This window comes from Pteronotus mesoamericanus, unplaced genomic scaffold, assembly GCF_021234165.1.
Source record: "Pteronotus mesoamericanus isolate MK-2021 breed Mesoamerican mustached bat unplaced genomic scaffold, CSHL_Meso_final scaffold_167, whole genome shotgun sequence".
Taxonomy (NCBI): Eukaryota; Metazoa; Chordata; class Mammalia; order Chiroptera; family Mormoopidae; genus Pteronotus; species Pteronotus mesoamericanus.
Window position 1 is genome coordinate 28464349 of NW_026555308.1, and position 19607 is coordinate 28483955.

The 19607-nt window shown below is 39.6% G+C and overlaps 1 protein-coding gene across 1 annotated transcript in view; it reads left to right on the forward strand.

Annotated features, from left to right (window-relative positions):
• Positions 1–7965: 7965 nt before the first annotated feature.
• The window catches only part of ZNF608 (zinc finger protein 608), a 104588-nt gene continuing 92946 nt past the window's right edge, over positions 7966–19607 (forward strand). The window contains exons 1-2 of the mRNA XM_054589887.1: positions 7966–8009; positions 11361–12456. Coding sequence (XP_054445862.1) covers positions 11548–12456 — 909 coding nt within the window. The 5' untranslated portion in view covers positions 7966–8009; positions 11361–11547. The remainder of the gene's footprint in view (positions 8010–11360; positions 12457–19607) is intronic.

Here is a 19607-nt window from a genome sequence, read left to right on the forward strand (position 1 = left end):
CTTATGTTATATAGTATCTTCTCCTGTAAGTTGCTATTTTATATAAAAATTTAATTCTGTGTCTGAACTGTTGGTTTTGTTTCTACAACTCTTTCTTTGAATAAGATAGAAAACATGCACTGAAGAAATCTAAATCACCAATTTTTTTCTTCCAATGTACAATATACCTGTAATAAAATATTGAGTCTTCATTCCTTAATTTATATTGAATATATTTCTACATGGGATTGATTTTTTTCCTTCTTGATTGAAATATAGTTTATATAAAAAATGTATAAAGTGTTCAATTAAGTCTCCTAAGTGCATGTTGAAAATATATATAGCACTATACAGATTCTCACTATATATGACCTAGCAAATGAATTTTAACTAAAACAAATAAACAACAACAAAAAAATGGAGTAAGCAAATGGTAGGAGGCAAGTATAATCTGCTGCTTGTTATGCTGCTGTATGCACAACAATGTCAGTGGAGACAATTTTACCCTATTGAGTTAATGCCAAAAATACTAAAAAGCCAAGGGATAAACTGTGTTTCTGAATAACTCCTTCCTTATATAAGACCTAATAGCTTTTTTCTTTCAATTTTTAATATAGAAATTTCCAAATACTTGTGTGCATTACAGAAAAATAATATTATGATCCCAATGTACCTACCACCAGTGTCAACAATGACTGATCTTATGTCATTTTTTAACCTCACTCTGCCACCCATTATGATATTTTTTTTTAATGTTTACAAATTTCCAATTGAGTAATGACAAAAACTAATTAATAAAAAATTCTGAGTCTAAAGTGCCACTTCTCTGCTTGGCATAATACTGATCTCTGGTGAAAAATGACCACATAGCTTTTCTTTGATTGAAAAGCATTTAAATTCATTATTTGGGGGGAAGAAAATTTGTCAGTGTAGTGCAGTGGTTAAGCATCCAGGCACAAGCTAGACTTCTGACATTAAACCTTGGCTCCATCAAGATTTGGCTGTGATGCTTGAAAAAACTACTTGTCTTTTTGCATCCCAATGTCCTCCTCTGATGATACTAGTACTCATCTCATGGGAATGCTGGAAAGATTAAATGAATATGTATGACAAAGTAAGAAAAGTTTCTGGAACATGGTTAGGCACACCTGTATTTCCCATTATCATCCTCTTTCTTGAATTAAAAACCTCTTCTAAGTTTGAAAGAGTTGTGCATCCTTAAGACAGGTGTTGGTCTTTAAGGATGATGATGTAAAATTAAAACACCCCTTTTAAAATAATAGATAGGATATAATGTATTAATTATAAAGAATAATACATTGTCTCTTTTGCTCCTAAAAATGGTCTTACATGACTGCTTTTCCATATTAAATTAAAAGTTTTAATGTGATGTTTTAATTTTTAGAATCTCAGAGAAAAATTGTAGTTGGGACAGATAATGTTTAGAATACAAAAATTAAAGCATATGTTAGAGCAATTTGTTACTTTAACTTTTGTGGGATTCTTCTAAAATCCAAGGAAATAGCACGAGAACCCAAATAAACAAACAAACAAAAAACATTAAAATATGGTCAGAAGAAGTGTCCCCAGCCATGGCTAGGTAGCTCAGTTGGTTAGAGCATCATCTCAACATGCCAAGGTTGTGGGTTCAATACTCCCAATCAGGGCACATATAAGAATCAACCAGTGAATGCACAGATAAGTGGAACAACAAATTGATCTCTCTCTCTCCCCTCCCCACCCTCCCCCACCCTGACCCTTTCTCTCTATTTTTTTTTAAAGAAGAAATGTCCCCGTGCATTACATTCTATTCTTAGCAGATGCCCAACATACTCACTATGTGAAAGGTGTTTTTATTTTTTTTTTAAATAGAAGGTGCTTCCTTGGCTGCTCTTAAAAATCTTAAAAAGGAAAAACAGAAGGAAAGAAAGGAAGAGAAAAACAAAGGAAGAAAAAAAGAAGAGAAAAAAAGAAAAGCTATTAAAATAATTTTGGAAGAAGAGGGTCACAAAGCAGGCTGGCATGTAGTGCATTTAAGCTGTAGAAACCTTAACATCCTGGCCCAGGAGTCAGCCAATCAGGATCCTGAGAACCACATTTCCATAATGATGATTGGCTGGTGGGCTGGAGCCTCAGCTGAGCTGAGAGGATGGGGAGAAAATGCTAGGCTGAGAAAATAGCAAAACAACTTTCTGGCTTTCTGATGTTTATTGCATATTTTCCAAATGATTGTGATGATTCATCCTTTAGGGAAGTTTGTTTTGAAAACAAAAGAAGCACAGTTTTTCACAACAAAAGTGATATTCAGCGGCCAAAGGAGCTGAATATACTGGTACTCCTTTATTATTCTTTAAAATAAACTTTAGTCTCCTGATTTTTTCCAACCCAATATGTTAAGACTTCCTAGGAGATTTATAAGGGTTTGATTTAAGTTACAAATTAGACAGGGATTACTGTTTCTGATAAGCCACTTTACTTTATTAATCTGTTGGCTTTGTGAAATATGCATAAATAGAATGCAGTTTGTAGAGTGTAGGGAAATCCTTATATTCTAGCACCAGACGTATATCAGGTACTTCCACAATTGAGGGGGTCTGGCTGCTCTTCCACTTTTCCAAAAGAAGCTATATTAGGAATTTTTTTTCTTACAGCCATATATATATATGTGAAATCTAGAGATACATTTATCCATGCATTTGGTATTACTCTCGTAATTTAAACATATATAAATCCATTGTCATTAAGTCAGAGAGATTTCAAAAAATGACAAAAGAGGGAGCAGAGAAAGCGAGGCCAGGAAGGAAGAGTAAAGCAGGACGTTTGTGTCCTGCTGCCTTTTGGCTCACTCCTGCTTGGTGGTTGTATTGTGTTGTAGTTGTTTTAAAGCCACCCAGAGCAGTGACAACATTTCACCTACAAGTTTTAAAATTTATTTTACAATCATTCTTTCCACAGACCATTTTTCTGGAAATGAGAATAATTCTGTAATGCAGATTATGCAGAAGTATTTTTCAGTCTCTCCCAGTGACCATTCCTTGGCTAGCTAACAGACCAGCCATTCAGAAGCAATTTTCTTCAGGCTGAAATTATGTGCTGACCGTAGCAGATCACTTCCCATAATAACCCTTCCCCCACCCAATGCTAAATACAATCTGTCTCCTACTCACTGTAATAACGTGCAAATGACTGTAATTTTGCAGACAAGAAACAGCCCAAAGTGAAACATGTCTAAACAGAGGTCGATTTGAAAAATCAGGGCTATTACCTAAATCTGTAAAATACATATTGTAATAAAACCAGCAATAGCAATCTCCAATAAGTAGTTTCAAAAAAAAAAAAATGTAGTGTGTGTTTTGATCTTCTTTATGCACCCAGTCTCCACTGACATAAAAGAAAAATCCTTTTCCTGAAATGCTTTCATTAGAGGCGATGTAAATTGCCTTATTTTGCTAACCAATTTGCAGACCTTGCTTGGGCACCCGTTCAGATATAGTAGCCCACACCACACCACAAGGGCCTGGGCCAAGTGGAGGTAAGATTTCAGACACTTAACACTGACCTACATTGCAGTTCTCTCAATGTGAGCAGTATACAAATGTTTTCCTATAAAAGAATGTGCTGGTTTGCAATATTTTGCTAGGTTTTCTAGAACTGCAGGGCATAAAAGGGACAAGATATACTGCTTTTCCTTCTTGGTTATTTTAATGTTGAGTATTGGGACAGGAGAAGTACCTCCTTTCTTTTGCAATTCTTTACTATTAAAATTCATTGTAGTCTTAAATCAGAACATAGGAAAGTTGCTTTATGTCATTTCAATTTGTTTAGGTAAAACCATGTTATAACGATTTGGGAAGACATTCATTATTTTCCTTCTCTTGGCTGTATGGTCCCTTTGTTATACTCTATGGAATTTAAATTGAAGGTGAGCTAATAGGACATAGAAATGACTTGAAAAGTTAACACAACTGTGTTATTCAGTGAATGTAAATGTTAATATTCACAAAATGTATATCCAAGGGCCTGTGAGTCTTTCATGGCGGGGTGAACGCTCGGGGTGTCTTTCTCCTCTAACTTCCCCAACCTGAAATGTTTCCATGTGCAGGGTCCTCTCTCTTCACTGGACACCTTCTTCTTGGCACTTTATTTTGGCCCAGTGATATTTCAGGATACTGCAAAAATATTGAATGTTTGACCAAGAACACTTTGGTGACACTTGTCTAGAGATGGATATTGTTACAAATACTTCACAGAAACTTGGATTTAGTAAGCAATTGCGGGAAGGCAGAGAGTTTTCTCTGAAGGACTTTTCTGAGGCAGGAAGTTAGGATGGTACCTTTAGCTAAAAGGAATGAAGATCTTCTAGTGTTTGTGTGAGTGTTTAATAAATCACCAACTCTGTATTCCTGAGACACTAGGGCAGGTCACTTGCCCCCTGCTGTGAGGCAGGTCTGTTCATAAGCAACCCTAGATAGATAAGAAGTTTTTCTCCACAATCTTTCTTGCGCGGTCAGAAAGTTTCTCATGTCTAAATTAAGTTCCTCTCCCCATAAATTAGGCCCATATCCAGGTAGGTTTTATTTATTTATTTTTTAACTTTGCTTTTCACTTTCCCCCCTTGACCTTGAGTTAATCTCATGTCGATGTTGGTGTAGATTTAGAAAAGCTAGGCCCAGGTATAGACAAAGACAAAAATCCGAGAAATTATTTCTTATCCTTAATATTATACCAAGAATCAGAGGAAATAGACACACACCAAAAAAAAAAAAAAAAAAAAAAGGAAAGAAAAAAGCAACAGAGTTTCCCTGTGTTATTACTTGAAGCAAAGCTTTCTCAGCATTGTGCAATTCTGCCCTTGAAAAGGAGGTAAAAATCTTGTGCTGGGACTTTCTGATCACCTGGTAATCAAGGTAGTTAAGTGCAGGGGCGAAGTGGTGGTTATTGGAGGTGAAATAACACTCTGTACCTGCTTACACTCCTCCTGACCCCTCCTAATTTCCAGATAGGTCCTCCCCTTGACCACATCTCTGAATTGACACACAAAAATGTAAAATTACAAAGATTACGAAGTGCACATGTTATATAACAGTGCAGTAGGTATTATCAAATATATGCCTCTGGATATTAATAGGGAGATGGGTGTGTTCTGTTATCTTGATAAGAAATAAACATAAAATTGTCTTTTTAAAAATGTAGTCAAGCTTCCCAAATTTGTGAAGGGGGTAGCTTTGATTTTCTAAACTGGTAATTATCTTAGTGTCAGTCATCAATTAGCTGATAGCCCTCTGATGCCTCTTGATTGGCCCTTTTGTCAGACAACACAAAACAAACACATGCAAAGCTAGTGTAACAACCGTGGTTTATTCAAATCTCTTGGAAGCACTTGGAGGGCAGGAGATGGGGGTGGGCGCAAATGGAGTTTGGAGATGTACTGGAAGCAAAATGCTTTAAGTTATTGAAATGGTTTGGTTAAATATATGATTGAGCTCCATGCAAGCATTAATCTTTGACGAGTGGGGTTTATCTAAAAGGGTTAGATCAAGATTATTTGAGTATTAGGAAGCCTACACTTTGTTTTTCCCAAGGGAACGTTGTAGGAGTGCTTCTACCCTTTCCCAACTTTACCAGGTCTTATTTTCTATGCCTTTTGAAGCTCAGTTGTTTTAACAGCTAACTATCGATTTTTCCAAACTGATATAACATATAGGGTAGCCATGGACTTCCAAAGGCTGAAATGTAGATGATACTCCAGGGACGCAGAAAGTGCCGAAGAGTGATTTGGTCTTTTGAGGAACCACTCTTCCAAAAGGAAGAAGAGTTAGAAACCACCATATGGGTCTGTGTTACTGATAACAGGACCTACACAAATTGTAAAAGTTGTGCATTAAAAAATATAAAACAAACATCAAAGCTAAAATGGAGGGTAAGTGGATATCAGATATCTAATTTGCCCAATTTTATTTGTTAATGTACAGCTTTGATTTGAATGTAAATCTATTTAGGGAGATCTAGGGACTGTTACAGATTGCATTCCTCTAGTTAATATACCATAGAAAATGGTGGAAACTGCTCTTTATTATTGTTTGCAGCATCAAATATAGTTCATGTTGGGTTATGAAACAACTAATTGGCATTTGTGTGTGTATATGAACTACATATAATGAAAGCTAAAACAGGAGTCAATAGGCATTACTTAAAACGTGACAAATATTTTTATTGATCCACAAAGTTATCACTGAATATTTACCTCATAAGCGATCTTCTTCTAGCAGTAATTCACTCTATGGGTCCATTTGACTCAGTTAAGACAACTCTCTTAAATTGCAATTGTCATGTGGAAATTTACAATCCCCACAGCTAGATATTCAAGGCTTGAGATCATGATGCTTTCAATTAAATCCAGAGCACCCTTTGACTTTAGAATTTCCATATTATAGTGCCTTAAGTACTGGGAAATAACAATAAAAATTAAAAATAAAAGTGTTCTAAAGGCTTAACACATATAAATACACTAGCTTAAGTATATTAGTTGTTACAATACAATACTGAACTTATTTCTTATTAATCTCTCTTATCCTGTGACCTCAGAGTCCTATTAACTTGGTTTCTGGCATTTGTCCCACAATACATTCTAAAATACTTCCCTCTTCTAGGTGGATCGCCCTCTGCAGCAGTCAGAGGATTCTGACATCCCCCATCTTCCCAAGGTATAGGGTTAGAGATTTGGGGGAAAGGAAACGCTGACAATCCGTGGGTTTAAAAATGCCGACTGGGACTGTTTAATGGGTTAAATTTTCCTAGCAAATTTTATCTCCCACAAATCGATTAAAAAAAAAAAAAAAAAAGGCTGGCGCGAGGTGCGAATATGGTTGGCTGGGACCTTATTTTATTTTGTGTTTTTTTGGAGCCGCCTAGGGCCAGGTGGGAAAGATTTGTTACTAATTCCAGGGAAGAACCATTCACTTAGTGGTGGTTAAATGGTTGCCAGCTTTCGCACTTCAGTGCGGATAGAGCAGAAGACTGGAAACAAAAGGGTTACTTGTTTCCCCACCACCGCCTTTACCCCCAGATCGATTTTTCTTATTTAATCAGCGAGTAAAAAGAGACAGAGGGAAAGAAAAAAAAAAAAAAAAAAAAAAAAGGAAGAAGGGCGAAGTGGTGGGGGAGGGTTAAAAGCCAGAAGCTGCTATACAGAAAAATAAGTCTTGGGAGTTCACGCTGCCGAGTCCTTGCAACAAGGAAGAGAAGCCAACAAAACGCTCGCAGTCATTTCCACACTCAGCCAGCCCCCCTTTTCTTCTCGCTACGCGCTAGTGGCTCATTTGGCTTCCCTCTGCCACCGAGAGATCACATACATTATTTCCCCCAAGATAACACAATCAAACTCGTATTTACCGACATCCTCTCCTCTCAGCCTGTTTGAGATTTGTTTTAATAAATAAGTGTTTTACGTGAATGATGTAGTAATTGAAACGGCCGCACCATTTTCCCCCCTTCTTACTGCAGGAGGCTCCTCTACCCCAATCTGGATGGAAAATAAAACGCTTTGTCTCCACAACCACCCCCCACCGCACCCCCACCCGCTCTCAGTGTGTGTTTTATACGTGTGTATTTCTCAACCCCCTACAGTAGCCAAGAGAAAGCAGCTAGCCAATGAGAGAGCCCAGTTTCATAAAAGCTGCTCTCTGATTGGCCCGATGCGAAAGGGCAATGGGAACAAAGAAAAGTCCCTTTCAGGTATAGAGGCTGAGAGCTCCTTTTGCTCCACTCCCCCTGTGTGTGTTGTGTTTCAGTCCTGATTTCAGTGTTGCAGAACAAGCTTATGTGTGTGTGCACCAGGGGGATTTTTGTTTTCTTTTTATTTTAATTTTTGCTTTTATAAAAAATACACAGGACAGTCTGTGACATTTGATGGTCCATCTTCTTTAATAATAAATTTGTTGAAGAGATTATAATTTCCAAAATAAAGCGGCTGCAACCAAACACATTCAATGCAGTTAGAAGGAAAAGGTCAACTCGATCCAATACAGACCGTAAGTACGGTTGCGTGGTGTGTCTCTATATAGCACTTAGCGGGGACTTCATGCAGGGGAATGTGCGAGTTTTATGCATTGAAATGAGGAACTAGTTACAGGGTTTGGCTTTTGCATTGAGAACAACAACCCAAGAAGGGTGAATTTTAGCCAGTGGAGGGTGAAGCATTTGTAACTTCACACAAATTAAGCTTGACTGGGCACTCGGGGTAACTTAGAGTAAATTACCTTTTGGGCTCTAACCCAAGGAGAATAAAAGTGACACAGTTACATATCCTGATCTGCAGTGTCCATTCTGGGGCTCACCTCACCTCCTCCCTCTCCTGTTCTAGCTGGGCAAGGAAGACCTTCTAAACCGAGCCAGGAAAATGGGGGCAAGGGCAAAACAAGACGATTTCAGTCTCCTGTCACATCCTAGTGTCCAATAATTTAATATTAAACAAGGGAATAGTCACCCATTACAAGTAATGGTTATAATTACCATTTTCCACCTCCTTTAAAAAAAAAAAGCAGCAAAAACACCATTAAGGAAAAAAGCCCCACCCAACCCAAACAAACCCACAAATAGTAACAATGGTGTGTTTATTACAGGACCTGGCTTGGGAGCTTGCAAAATATTTTTCTTTGTTTAAGACAGGAGGGGGTCCCCTAAAACCAAAGTAGCTTAGAGGTGCCCTCCTCCCTTGCCTAGACGTCCCTATCCCTGGCCCCTTGAGAAAGCCTACAAATTGGAGATAAGTTGAGGAAAGGTTTATAAGGTGTTTCTTTAAAACATCTGCTTTGCTCTTGTGCTCATTACATTTCAGTCCTTCCGAACTTCCGAGAGCCTAGATCTGCGAGAAATGTTTCACATTCATAACTTGTAGTTGCGCCCACTGCAGGGGGGTGGGTGGGTCGGCGGCGGTGGGGAGAGTGTGTGCAGGGGGAGGGGAGAGACCTTCAGCTTTTTTTTTTTTAAAGACCAGATCAGTATTTTCTTGATACGCTTGTCACCATTTTTGTTCTCACGACAACCAATTGAGCCCTTGATCCTCACGTGATGTGAAAGGCTAGCACTGTAACAAAATCGCTCCTTTTAGATGGTTGGTTGTTGCTAACTCGCCCATCCCCCTCTCCCAGCCCCGACATTTCCAGCAAAGCGACTCTCCACTTCCAATCCATCAACAATTCATTACTGCTTTTAGCTTCCAAAACGCCAGCTAATTAAAAATACTAAGCCAAGCTCTGGGGCCATCTGACTAAACACAGGAGGGGGTGGGTGAAAGAGGAGGAGAGAAAAATAAATAAAAGGGAGACGCACCGTTTGCTGCGACTGTAAACGCAGAAAACTGTCCTGGAAAAGGTCGCCTTAAAAAAAATCTTTTTTTGACTCTAATTATCGAATTACCGCCTGACTGATTGGCTTGAGCGACAGCGGATTTTTCCCCCTCGGGGACTATACTAGGAACTCAGTTCCTTTTTCTTAAAACAACATAACACAGGAAAACATCACATCCTTTAGGTTTCGAAGGCTGAACCAATTTTCAACGCCGTTATTTTCCCTTCCCCACCCCCCGCCCCCCGCCCGGAGCGAAAGCTGTTATAACTGGTTTATCAGCTCACTGAATCATCTGCGCCCCTCCCCCTCCACACCTTTCTTTTTCTCCTCTGGCTCCGCTTCTCATCCCATCCTTTCTTCCTCCTCCTCTTTCTCTCCTCTTCTTCCCCCCTCCTTTCCTCTTAAGTTAGTTCAAGAAATCAAATCTGTCAGGACGGGCGGAAAAATGCCACTTCCCGACTAACAGGCAGAATCCAGCCCAGATTTTCAGTCCTTTCTTCTTATTCTTTCTTCCCTTTCACTAATTTATCCCGATGTTAGCACATTCTGTCTTGTTACTAGCGGACGCCTGTAGGTTTGCTACATGGGATCATTACTTACTGATCACGGTGACTCTGAAGTCTGGAACTGAAGGCGGAATGAGAAGTTGGGAAAACTTTTTTCTCTAAACTCGCTCTTTTAAAAAAAAAAACTATTATTCTCGATGCTTGTTAAGAGGAAAAAAAAACCTTTGGTGCTTCTGTTGTGAATGTGAAACATTATCTTCCAGCTGTACAGTGACACATTTTTTTTTTTTTTTTTTAAGGAGAAAAGGACTCCTGATCCGTTTGCCAAAAGGGGGGTGGGGAGGTGGAATAATGTTATCGAGTGATTATTCTGGCTGAGATGTGTTGTTTGGTTTCTTCCTTCTTGATCATTTGGTGTTTAAGTAAAATGAGGCACAGGCTTGTTTGCCGAGTGGAGTGGGAAAGGCATTTTGATTTGCTGGCCTAATTAAAAAATGATAAAGGATTAAAGGTAAGCAATGTCTGTGTGTGTATGTATATTTATTTATTTTTCTTGACAATCAACTGTTAAAAAGGGGCTGATCCCTTTAAAAACCGTTTTAACTGATCTTTGTCAAACACACACTCATTTGCGGTCATTGAGGCCACCTTGGCGCAGATCACTTAAAGTGTATGTCTTAATCAGTTTCCCTGTACAGTCAGTAGCACCATATTTAACAGATTGAGCAAGTCTGTGACCTAGGACTATGGTAGAATTGTTTAGGTGTATTTTTTTTTTAATCGAAAGGCAGATACTTCACTTTTATTTAACACTGTCTTTTCTATAGAGGAATGCTCTTAAAGATGTGTGTGTATTTCAAAAATAAAATTGTCTAAACTGTTGGGGAAGAAAGGGTAGGAGGGGAGGGAATGTGTATGGGGAGGGGGAATTATTGGTTGTTTTTTCTGTTCCTTACTGGGAACAAAAACCAGATTGCCCAGACAAATTTGTAAAAAGAAGTAATAAAATTAGAAATAAGAAAAATTTAGCAACATTGTTTTTAAACTAACCTCAGAGAACTTCTAGGGTCTGGTTTTTTAAATTGTAAGATCTAGGACATGTTTAGGGATGTTGAAAGCCGTGTTCCTCCCTCTTGTCTGAGTGTTCAAGCTGTGTATCTGGGGTTGAGATATCACTTGTATGTGTTAGGAAAAAAAAATCTTAAGCTCTTTTCTTGCATCTTTTTTAAAAACCTTTCTGGAACTGACTCAGATCCTTAAGATATTTTAATGCCTTAAAAAAGTGATTATCTCTGTGTTGTCGCTAAAGGGACTTTCTTTTTTAGCTACTCTAAGATGCTTACTGTCATGGGTATGTTTTGGGGGTTTGGTTATTTTCCTTTTTACCTGATATTGGACTGTGGAGACAATACATGAGCCACCTTACTCTCCATCCTTCCCTGTAACCCTTACTGACTCCCCAATATTAATCGTTTTTTATTCTGGTAACACCCAGACAAGAAATATTCGACTTTTCCCCCTTCACAGGAAAAGGTGGACCTGGACTGAAGGGTGTAAAATCCCTGGACACATTCCTGGGGCAGGAAAAAGAAGAGGAAGATTAGAAGATTTTTTTTTTTTTCCTTAAAAGAAAGCCCAGCGGAGCTAAACGAATGTCCCCTCATCTCCAAAGGAAAGTTCATCGGATTTTTATTCTAGAGAGCTCATCTTCAGGATGTCAGTGAACATTTCTACTGCAGGAAAAGGTGTGGATCCAAATACAGTTGATACTTATGACAGTGGCGATGATTGGGAAATCGGGGTTGGAAATTTAATAATTGATTTGGACGCTGATTTGGAGAAGGACAGACAGAAATTTGAGATGAATAATTCCACCAGTACCACTAGCAGCAGCAACTCTAAGGATTGTGGAGGTCTGGCCTCCAGTGGGGCCGGTGCTACCACAGCCTTAGCTGATGGCCTAAAATTTGCTTCTGTTCAGCCTTCTGCTCCCCAGGGGAATTCACACAAAGAGACCAGCAAATCAAAAGTGAAAAGGAGTAAAACTTCTAAGGATGCTAATAAATCTCTGCCTTCTGCTGCCTTGTATGGGATTCCCGAGATCAGCAGCACTGGCAAGAGGCAGGAAGTCCAAGGGCGCCCTGGAGAGGCAACTGGCATGAATTCAGCGCTGGGTCAAAGTGTGAGCAGCGGCGGCGTCGGCGGCAACCCAAACAGCAATAGCACCAGCACCGGCACCTCTGCTGTCACCGCAGGGGCGGCCTCCTGTGGGAAAAGCAAAGAGGAGAAGCCAGGTAAAAGCCAGAGCAGCCGAGGCGCCAAGCGGGATAAGGATGCAGGGAAATCCAGGAAGGACAAGCACGACCTGCTTCCGGGCCACCCGAATGGCAGTGGCGGCCAGGCCCCTTCTGGGGGGCACCTCTATGGCTTTGGGGCCAAGAGCAATGGAGGTGGCGCGAGCCCCTTCCACTGCGGGGGCACTGGGAGTGGCAGCGGCGCGGCTGCAGGGGAAGTTAGCAAAAGTGCCCCGGATTCAGGGCTCATGGGAAACTGTATGTTGGTAAAGAAGGAAGAGGAGGAGGAGGAGAGCCACAGGCGAATCAAGAAACTGAAAACGGAGAAGGTAGGATAAAGTCGCCTTCCTAGATCTCCCACTTTTCTCTTTGTGTGCATTTGTGTTGGGTGTGTGTGAGGGGTTGTGCCTTTGTGTGCCTTACACTTAGTTGTGCCTTCTGGTTCCTTGAGAGATTTCTATTACATGCATCCTTCCCCTGAAAATTTGGTGAAGGGGAGCTTACTTGGGTGCAGGGTTGAGCTCTTGCTTCTCCTGCTGCTGGTACTGCTGCTGGTGCTGCTGCCTGTGGTGCTAGTGTTTGGGTTCCCAGGTGGGAGGGCCTGGGTGTTCTAAGTACCTTTTGCCCTGCAGAAGGGCTCCTGGCCAGGCAGCCAGTGGTGATGTACTTTTAATAGAAAACCTGAGCATGTACCCGCTTGACTCTTGTCCTGGTTTCTCCCCTAAGGAGAACTGTCTTCTGTTTTAATTTACATGTCCTAGTATTTCTGGTAATGTGTCCTTAGGTGCAGAGTTCATCGTTCCTCCCTGGTGAGGTATGTCAGGGATGCTAATGTACAATCCACCCTCAATCATTTATTTATTTATTTATTTATTTATTTATTTATTTGGTTATTTTTCCCAAAAAGTCAAAGGATCTCTTCCTTGGATGGGTTGCTTTTATTGGTCCTGAATTAAACACCAACCTTGGTGTCCTTAGGTCATTGGTTTCATAGCTGTAGAAAGACTGGAATGGTTTTTGGTGGCTGCTAGGTAGGACTTTTACTCTTGTTCTTCTCTTGCCCAGTTCTTAGCTGGAGATTTAAGAGTGCTGTCTTTTGGATTTTTAGCTTGACTAGAGAGCTGAAGGGCTGGTTTAAAAAAAAGTGAAAAAGACTTAGCAGATTGGTGTTCCCAAAATGTGCAAGCATAGCCAGGGAGTACTAGAATTATATGTTGTATTTAAGGAGTGGGGATTGTGGATTTAGGCGATTTGGACCCTTCCTCTCATCTTTGTCATTGTATTCAAGTCTAGTTAGACACCGCCTTTGAAAAATTACCCCCAGCGTTCTGCTGCTTGGTGCTGGAGGTCTGTGACTTACTGGTCTCGTGACTGTTGTATGTTAAGTAATGTCCTAGGACTGAAAAGTGTTCTGTCCATTGGGTAGGTTGGGAGTGAGCTGGGGGTGTGAGTGATGTTTCTATAAAATTAATCTTTCTATTAATTCTACAGGTTGTGTCTTGTAGAAGCAAAATTCATTATCATGTGGTTGTGGCATGGTTGTTTGGAAATACACTTATTAAGTAATTTGATTTTTGCTATTTCTAACTTAATCAGAATTGTAAGATGTCTTCTGATAAATTTTTCGTGTACAATTATCCACTCCCTTCTACTTAAACCTGTATGCTTCCGTGTTCGTGTGTATTTAAGATTTAAGTTGGAGCACAGGAATAAAGTTTTGATGATTTTAAAAGTTGATGCATGTACATTGAGGTATAGATAATGCCAAAATTGCAAAAACCCTCTGAACACCTCTTTTTATGCTTGTCCCCTTGGTCAGACAACATTTTCACATTGATGAATTTCAATGGAATTTTTAAAATTCCAGGTTTTAATTCTTATGTTTAAATGTGTAGTTTTGCTTAGTTTTTGCTAAAAGGCGTTCTGAAATCTTCTTATTACCTAGTACAGTAGGGCATTTACTTTTGTTGCCAATAGTCTTCAAATTGCAGTTCTAATCTGCTCTAACTATCTAGATGAATTGCCCTAATCCAGTGCTCACAATGGCTGTGGTTAAGGAGTCAGAGCCATTTGATTGGATTCACTGCTGCGTGGAATGTGGGAGGTACTGCCCTTTTGCATTCCCCTTAGCCTTTTAATCTTCCAGCCAAATGTTCACATTCAACAATTTTGTTTAGCTGGCAATCGGAACATTTCAGTATCTCAAAGCCTGCTGTCATGGCAACTGAGATTAGAGAGCGGTGTCGGTTCTCCAGTTTTTTTGTGTTCTTTTCACTTTCCAGTCACAGAGGAAACTGGATGAAGAATGGAAGAATTAAATTATTCATATCCATGTAACTCATCTTCAGTCAGAGCAGTATAAATGTGATAATATGAATTACATAAATGAAGAGCAAACAAGTCATGATGGGCCTGGGATGGAGGAGGGGAGAGAGCTCAGTGCATTTAGTTTCACTCCACCGCAACTGAAGGCACTGGTGTTGGCGCACAGGGGCACCTCAGGGATGGCTCCGAGGGGCTTGAGAGCTGCACTATTGGCCATTCTCTGTCAGGCTGGGGTGTTGCCTCAGGAACACCGGCCCATCAGGCTTTCCTCCCCGCCCCCACCCCACCCCACCCCACCCCACCCCACCCCAGAAAGGCTTCTCTTAAGAATGCTCTTATCCTTGGCACACAGAAGCGGCACTCCCCTGAGCAGATGCCACCCAGGGAACTAACTCTTAATTCCACTAACTGGTGGTTGTGCAAATTAGACTTCAATTTAGGAAAAAAGATACTAATGATAAGAGGATACCTATTTAGGAGGTTAGGATTTAGTAGGACAAGTGTCACCTGACAAAGATATTTCAACACTGAGGCATCTTTGAGACAGGTTTTTTGACATTTGGTACAATGTTTTAATTTCATTCTTGCTTAATTATCTGAGTTTGTGAAGGGTAAGCGCCTCTCAAAAGTGAACATGATTAATTTTCAACAATCAGATGTGGCTCATGATGGGCCAAATATGAAAACCAAAGGGTGTGTGTGTGCATGTGCACTCTTTTTTTCTTCCTGGTTCACAGGAGATTCATAAGACTGGCTGTCACCGGTTAATTTTCACAGCATGCTTAAATGTCTATTTTTGGTGTGTTTATTCTGTTTCTTCACTACACAAAGTCATGTAAAACATGATAAATTGGACCTCATGAAACCTAATTAAATCAATGAGTGTTCTACTCCTTTATGTGGAAACCACAAGTATGTTGTAAAAGTCGCCACTCCCTTAATACGTGAACAAAATCAAAACATGCCATAATTCTAAGATGTTTGAGCTCTATTTCTATAGCCCATTTTGTGGTTAAGCCACCAGTGACATGTCTGAATAAGTAGATTTGACGGGTTGGCTTTTGGTTGTTAAAACCTGCTTCTCCACCTTCCCCCTCCTTTCTTTTGAAGCATAATAGCCTGTGCTGAGGCTCTTCTGCATGTATCTTCCTTAACTGTCTTACCAGTTTTGACTTAGCAGACACAGGCACTCAGCTGGGCTAAATGGTTAGCGTTATATGGGTTTACTTGATTGTGGGGAAATGCAAAAATACGTAGGCGACTTCTTAAAAACAACAGATACTCAGACATGAAAGGCAAAAGCTATCTTATAGTTGTGTCTGAGGGTTCTGACTACTCAGTACATACTCAGAAAGGAGAATTGTTTCTCCAATATCATACTGCTTTCACTAAGCTGGTCCCTAACAGCCTAAAGGTGGTGTCTACAAATGGATCTGTCTATAAAGGATATCACTCATTGTATTTTATTCTCTTGTAGAGGCCTTTTAACACTTCACTAGGGAATTCTGGCACATTTTCTAAGTGAGTGTGAGCAGTTAAAGAACGTATTTTGATTAATGAGTTTTGTGGACGATATGCCGTTTCCCTCGAATGTAGGGCCTCCAACAAATTCTGCTTAAAGAGTGCAGTTTATCTACTGTGAAATAAAAGGGCAGAAAGGTCACTTGCTATAATTAAAGAACAAAGTCCATTGTTGTTGGACAACAAACTGTTTTGAAAGCTTCACAAGGGATTTGGCTGTTAAAAACCGCTGCTAACTAAGGGTGGCTCCCCATCAGCATTGATCCAGCTCCTTACTTTTCTATGGGCTTCCTCCGAGGTTGATGTGGCTTTTGAGGTGGGTGCAGAGGGGCTGCCCTTTCCCCAAGGAAGTTTTCTGTGAGAACCCATGCAGTTTGGAGAATTTTTATGATTAACTATATCACTGAATTCTGAGCATAGTACTTGAAACCTGCAGCGTTTGCTGGAGAGATTTAAAAAATCTTTCACAACTGATCAGGATTGAGCTAAAGGAAGATAAATAACATTTAGCAACTTTTAATAACTTTGCAAATAGTCTGTAAAAAAGGGGTGGGGAGGAATTGATTGTCCAGATGTCATGAGGTTAAGAATGCTCTTCAAGTGAAATTGCTTGGCTGCAAGATGGTTTTAATTAGAGTGTTATAAAGACTTATTTTTCCTAAGCAGCATTTTATAGTTAGTAAATGAAATGTATGCCGAAAGTGCTAAGCAGAAATCTCCCTAACCACAGAGGTGTTCAATAACCAGATTCAAACAACATGGAAAGTACCATCTGTTCTTCGTTTTCAGCATGAAAAACAAGGATTGAATGGCTGAGATTTGCTCCAATTTTGACTGTGTCTGTGTATGTTTTTTTTTTAATTTAAAAAAGTTCACCTGGTACTTCATAGAAACTTGAAATTGCTGTAATATGAGCAACACTGTGAAAACACATGTTTCTACATTTATTTTAACCAGTTCCACTTTTATTTAAAAAGATTTCCAGAAGCCCAGCCATTGAACACTTTCTAATGGTTCTTCAGTTCCTGCAGGCAATCACAATGAGGGGCCAGTTCTTCAAAGATCTCACCGTTTAGTCAGTACCTGAATTATTCTGTCAATTTCCCCCCTGGAGGCGGGGAGGGCAAAGGCTCTCGCGGGCGAACTCTGGTCAGCGTTTATCGGGTCATCTAATTGTCGGTGATAGGGCTGTGGACTGGTGTTTACTATACAGAGACGTTACTGTCCTTAAGAGCTGTAGTCTAGGACTGTTGATAAGGAGGAATATATTCTTTTAATGATGATAACTTTTTGAGTCCTTGACTTTTAGACGCTAAGCCTTTTGGTTCTGGTTTTAGTAAGAGCCCTGGGTAAAACATTATCCGGCCTTTGTTTGAGGTCCTTTATAGAGGCTAATGACTGGGCTTGTGCCTCCCTGAGATAAATGACATTATCTCTGAGAGGGCTGACAGGAAACAGACATGTTAATGGTGAAGCTGCGGGGAGGATCTGCTTGGGTTCTGACAAAAGAGTGGAGAAGGGACCCCTGGTTGTGGTCATTAACACGTAATGCTTTCTTGCTCTTCCTAAGAGGCCCTTGATAATTGGAAAGCTATTTTAGCCACAAGCACTTAAATCATAAATCTACTACTCCTAGTTCCTCTGCGTTCTGAAAAGTAGCAAAGTAATGTATTTTTTTGTTAACAAGGATGTGATCTATTTTTTATTTTTTAAATGGTGGCACTTCTGGGCTGGGCAGTAGTGCCGTTTGGGAAAGCTGTGCTTCTGTCTTTATCAGATGGGATCTCTCTTTAGTCCATCATTGCTCAGTCATCCCTCTGCTTTAATAAAGCAAAAAAAGTGGGCCCAAAAGCTTAAAAAAATCATTTTCATTCTTGACAATGTCTCATGGGAGAAGGATAAAATCTATTTTTTGTAAGTGGGGGAAAAAATTTTGCTCTGTGATTTGACTGTGATGAAACCTGCCTTTTGAAGTGTATGTTTAAAAAGTCATGGGTATAATTGAGTTTCTATGCAGTTTAAACTCTGCTTCTTGAATGGAGATAATTGCCATGTTGAACACACTCTAGAGGTGTAGAAGAGGTGGAAGGATCATATTCTATTCTTTAATATTGAACACTAGAAGTTTTTCATAGTAATTACTGTAGCACAGCGTAGTTTTGATTGCCAGCACTCTGAACTTGCCAGGGATCTGAACATTAAGGATTCTGCTTGAATACTAAACACTTTATTCCTAAATTACATATTTTTAGTGTACCATTTTTGTAGAACATGGAAGCCAAAACTAAGGAATACCTAGCTGTCCTTAGCAGCATTATGGCGGAAATAACCTTTCTTCGCTAGGATTGTTGTCAATAAATAATAATTTCCTCTTAATCTGTACATTTAAGGTTGTAGAAAAAGAGAACAGGAATGACTAAGTCATTATTATAGACTAACATAGGGATCATCCTGGTGCCGTTGTAACCCTGGTATTTCATAAGTGTGTGTATATAAATGTTATAATTGTGTATATAGATTGTTGGGTTGGGAGTGGATTGGCAGAATTGCATTATATGGGCTTTATTTTTTTAACATCCCTGTTGATGTTATGTTCCATTCTGCTGCATGGTAAATGAGACCATTGGTGTCAAATCCTCTCTCCCACCTGAAATTCCACTAGTGACTATGTGTTCTCTGTTGCAAGTTCTTTTTAATTTAAGATAAAGGTTTTTGGTGACTGTAACAAAGTTTTTGCAATTGAATGAGAGATTGTTAAGTTATGGAATCAATTGACCAGCAGTCGGGCAGTTGCAACATTATTTTGAGAGGTCTGTGAATGTTTGAGATGGTGAGATTGACACATCGCTCCTAAAGCTGAGATAGATGTATTTTCTAAATTTTGGTGCGAACTGCCTTTGGGTTTTACTTGAAAAACTGAAGTGACTAGAAAGCAAATGCTTCGTATATTTGGATAGGTCAATGGGCCTTCAACTACATGGGACTCATCTGGTGATCAGAATGCTTCTCTGCCAGCCTTCCCCACCTGCCTCAGTGAAGCTAAATGAAAATTTAAAAACATATATTATAGTTGTAAAAGAGAAAAGGGAAGGGTGTTTTGGTTAGAACAAATGGGTTTGAAGGGCTGAATAAATACTGCTGATTTTTCAAAGCTCCTCTCTTCTTTCTCATCCCCACCCCCACCCCCACTTGATTATTATTCACTGTGACATTCTAGCTCCACCACTGAGCAGTTTTTTTTTTTTTTTTTTTTTTTTTGCCTCCTGGGAATCCTCATTGTCAGCTAGCACCTTTAAAAAATGTGCCTACAGGGACATTTAGGCATATTCCAATAATGCCATATGAATGTAGCTTTTACAGTTAAAAATATATTGATTATATTGTGTGTTGTACATAATGATTTTAGAAAGCAGATATTTAGGTTGTGGAATTGGCTTATTATGTTAACTGGAGAGCAGATGGCATGGTGCCACAGACGTATAATTTTACTTAAAGGGACTTTTAAGGTTTTGATGTGTTTTCTTTTCCTCTTATTTCCCTGATGGCTTCTTTTTATTGAAGGGTAACTTAAGGAGACCTGGTAGCAATTTTACTGCCTTCCCCTGACAGTTTGAAATAATAGCTTGGTCTTTGG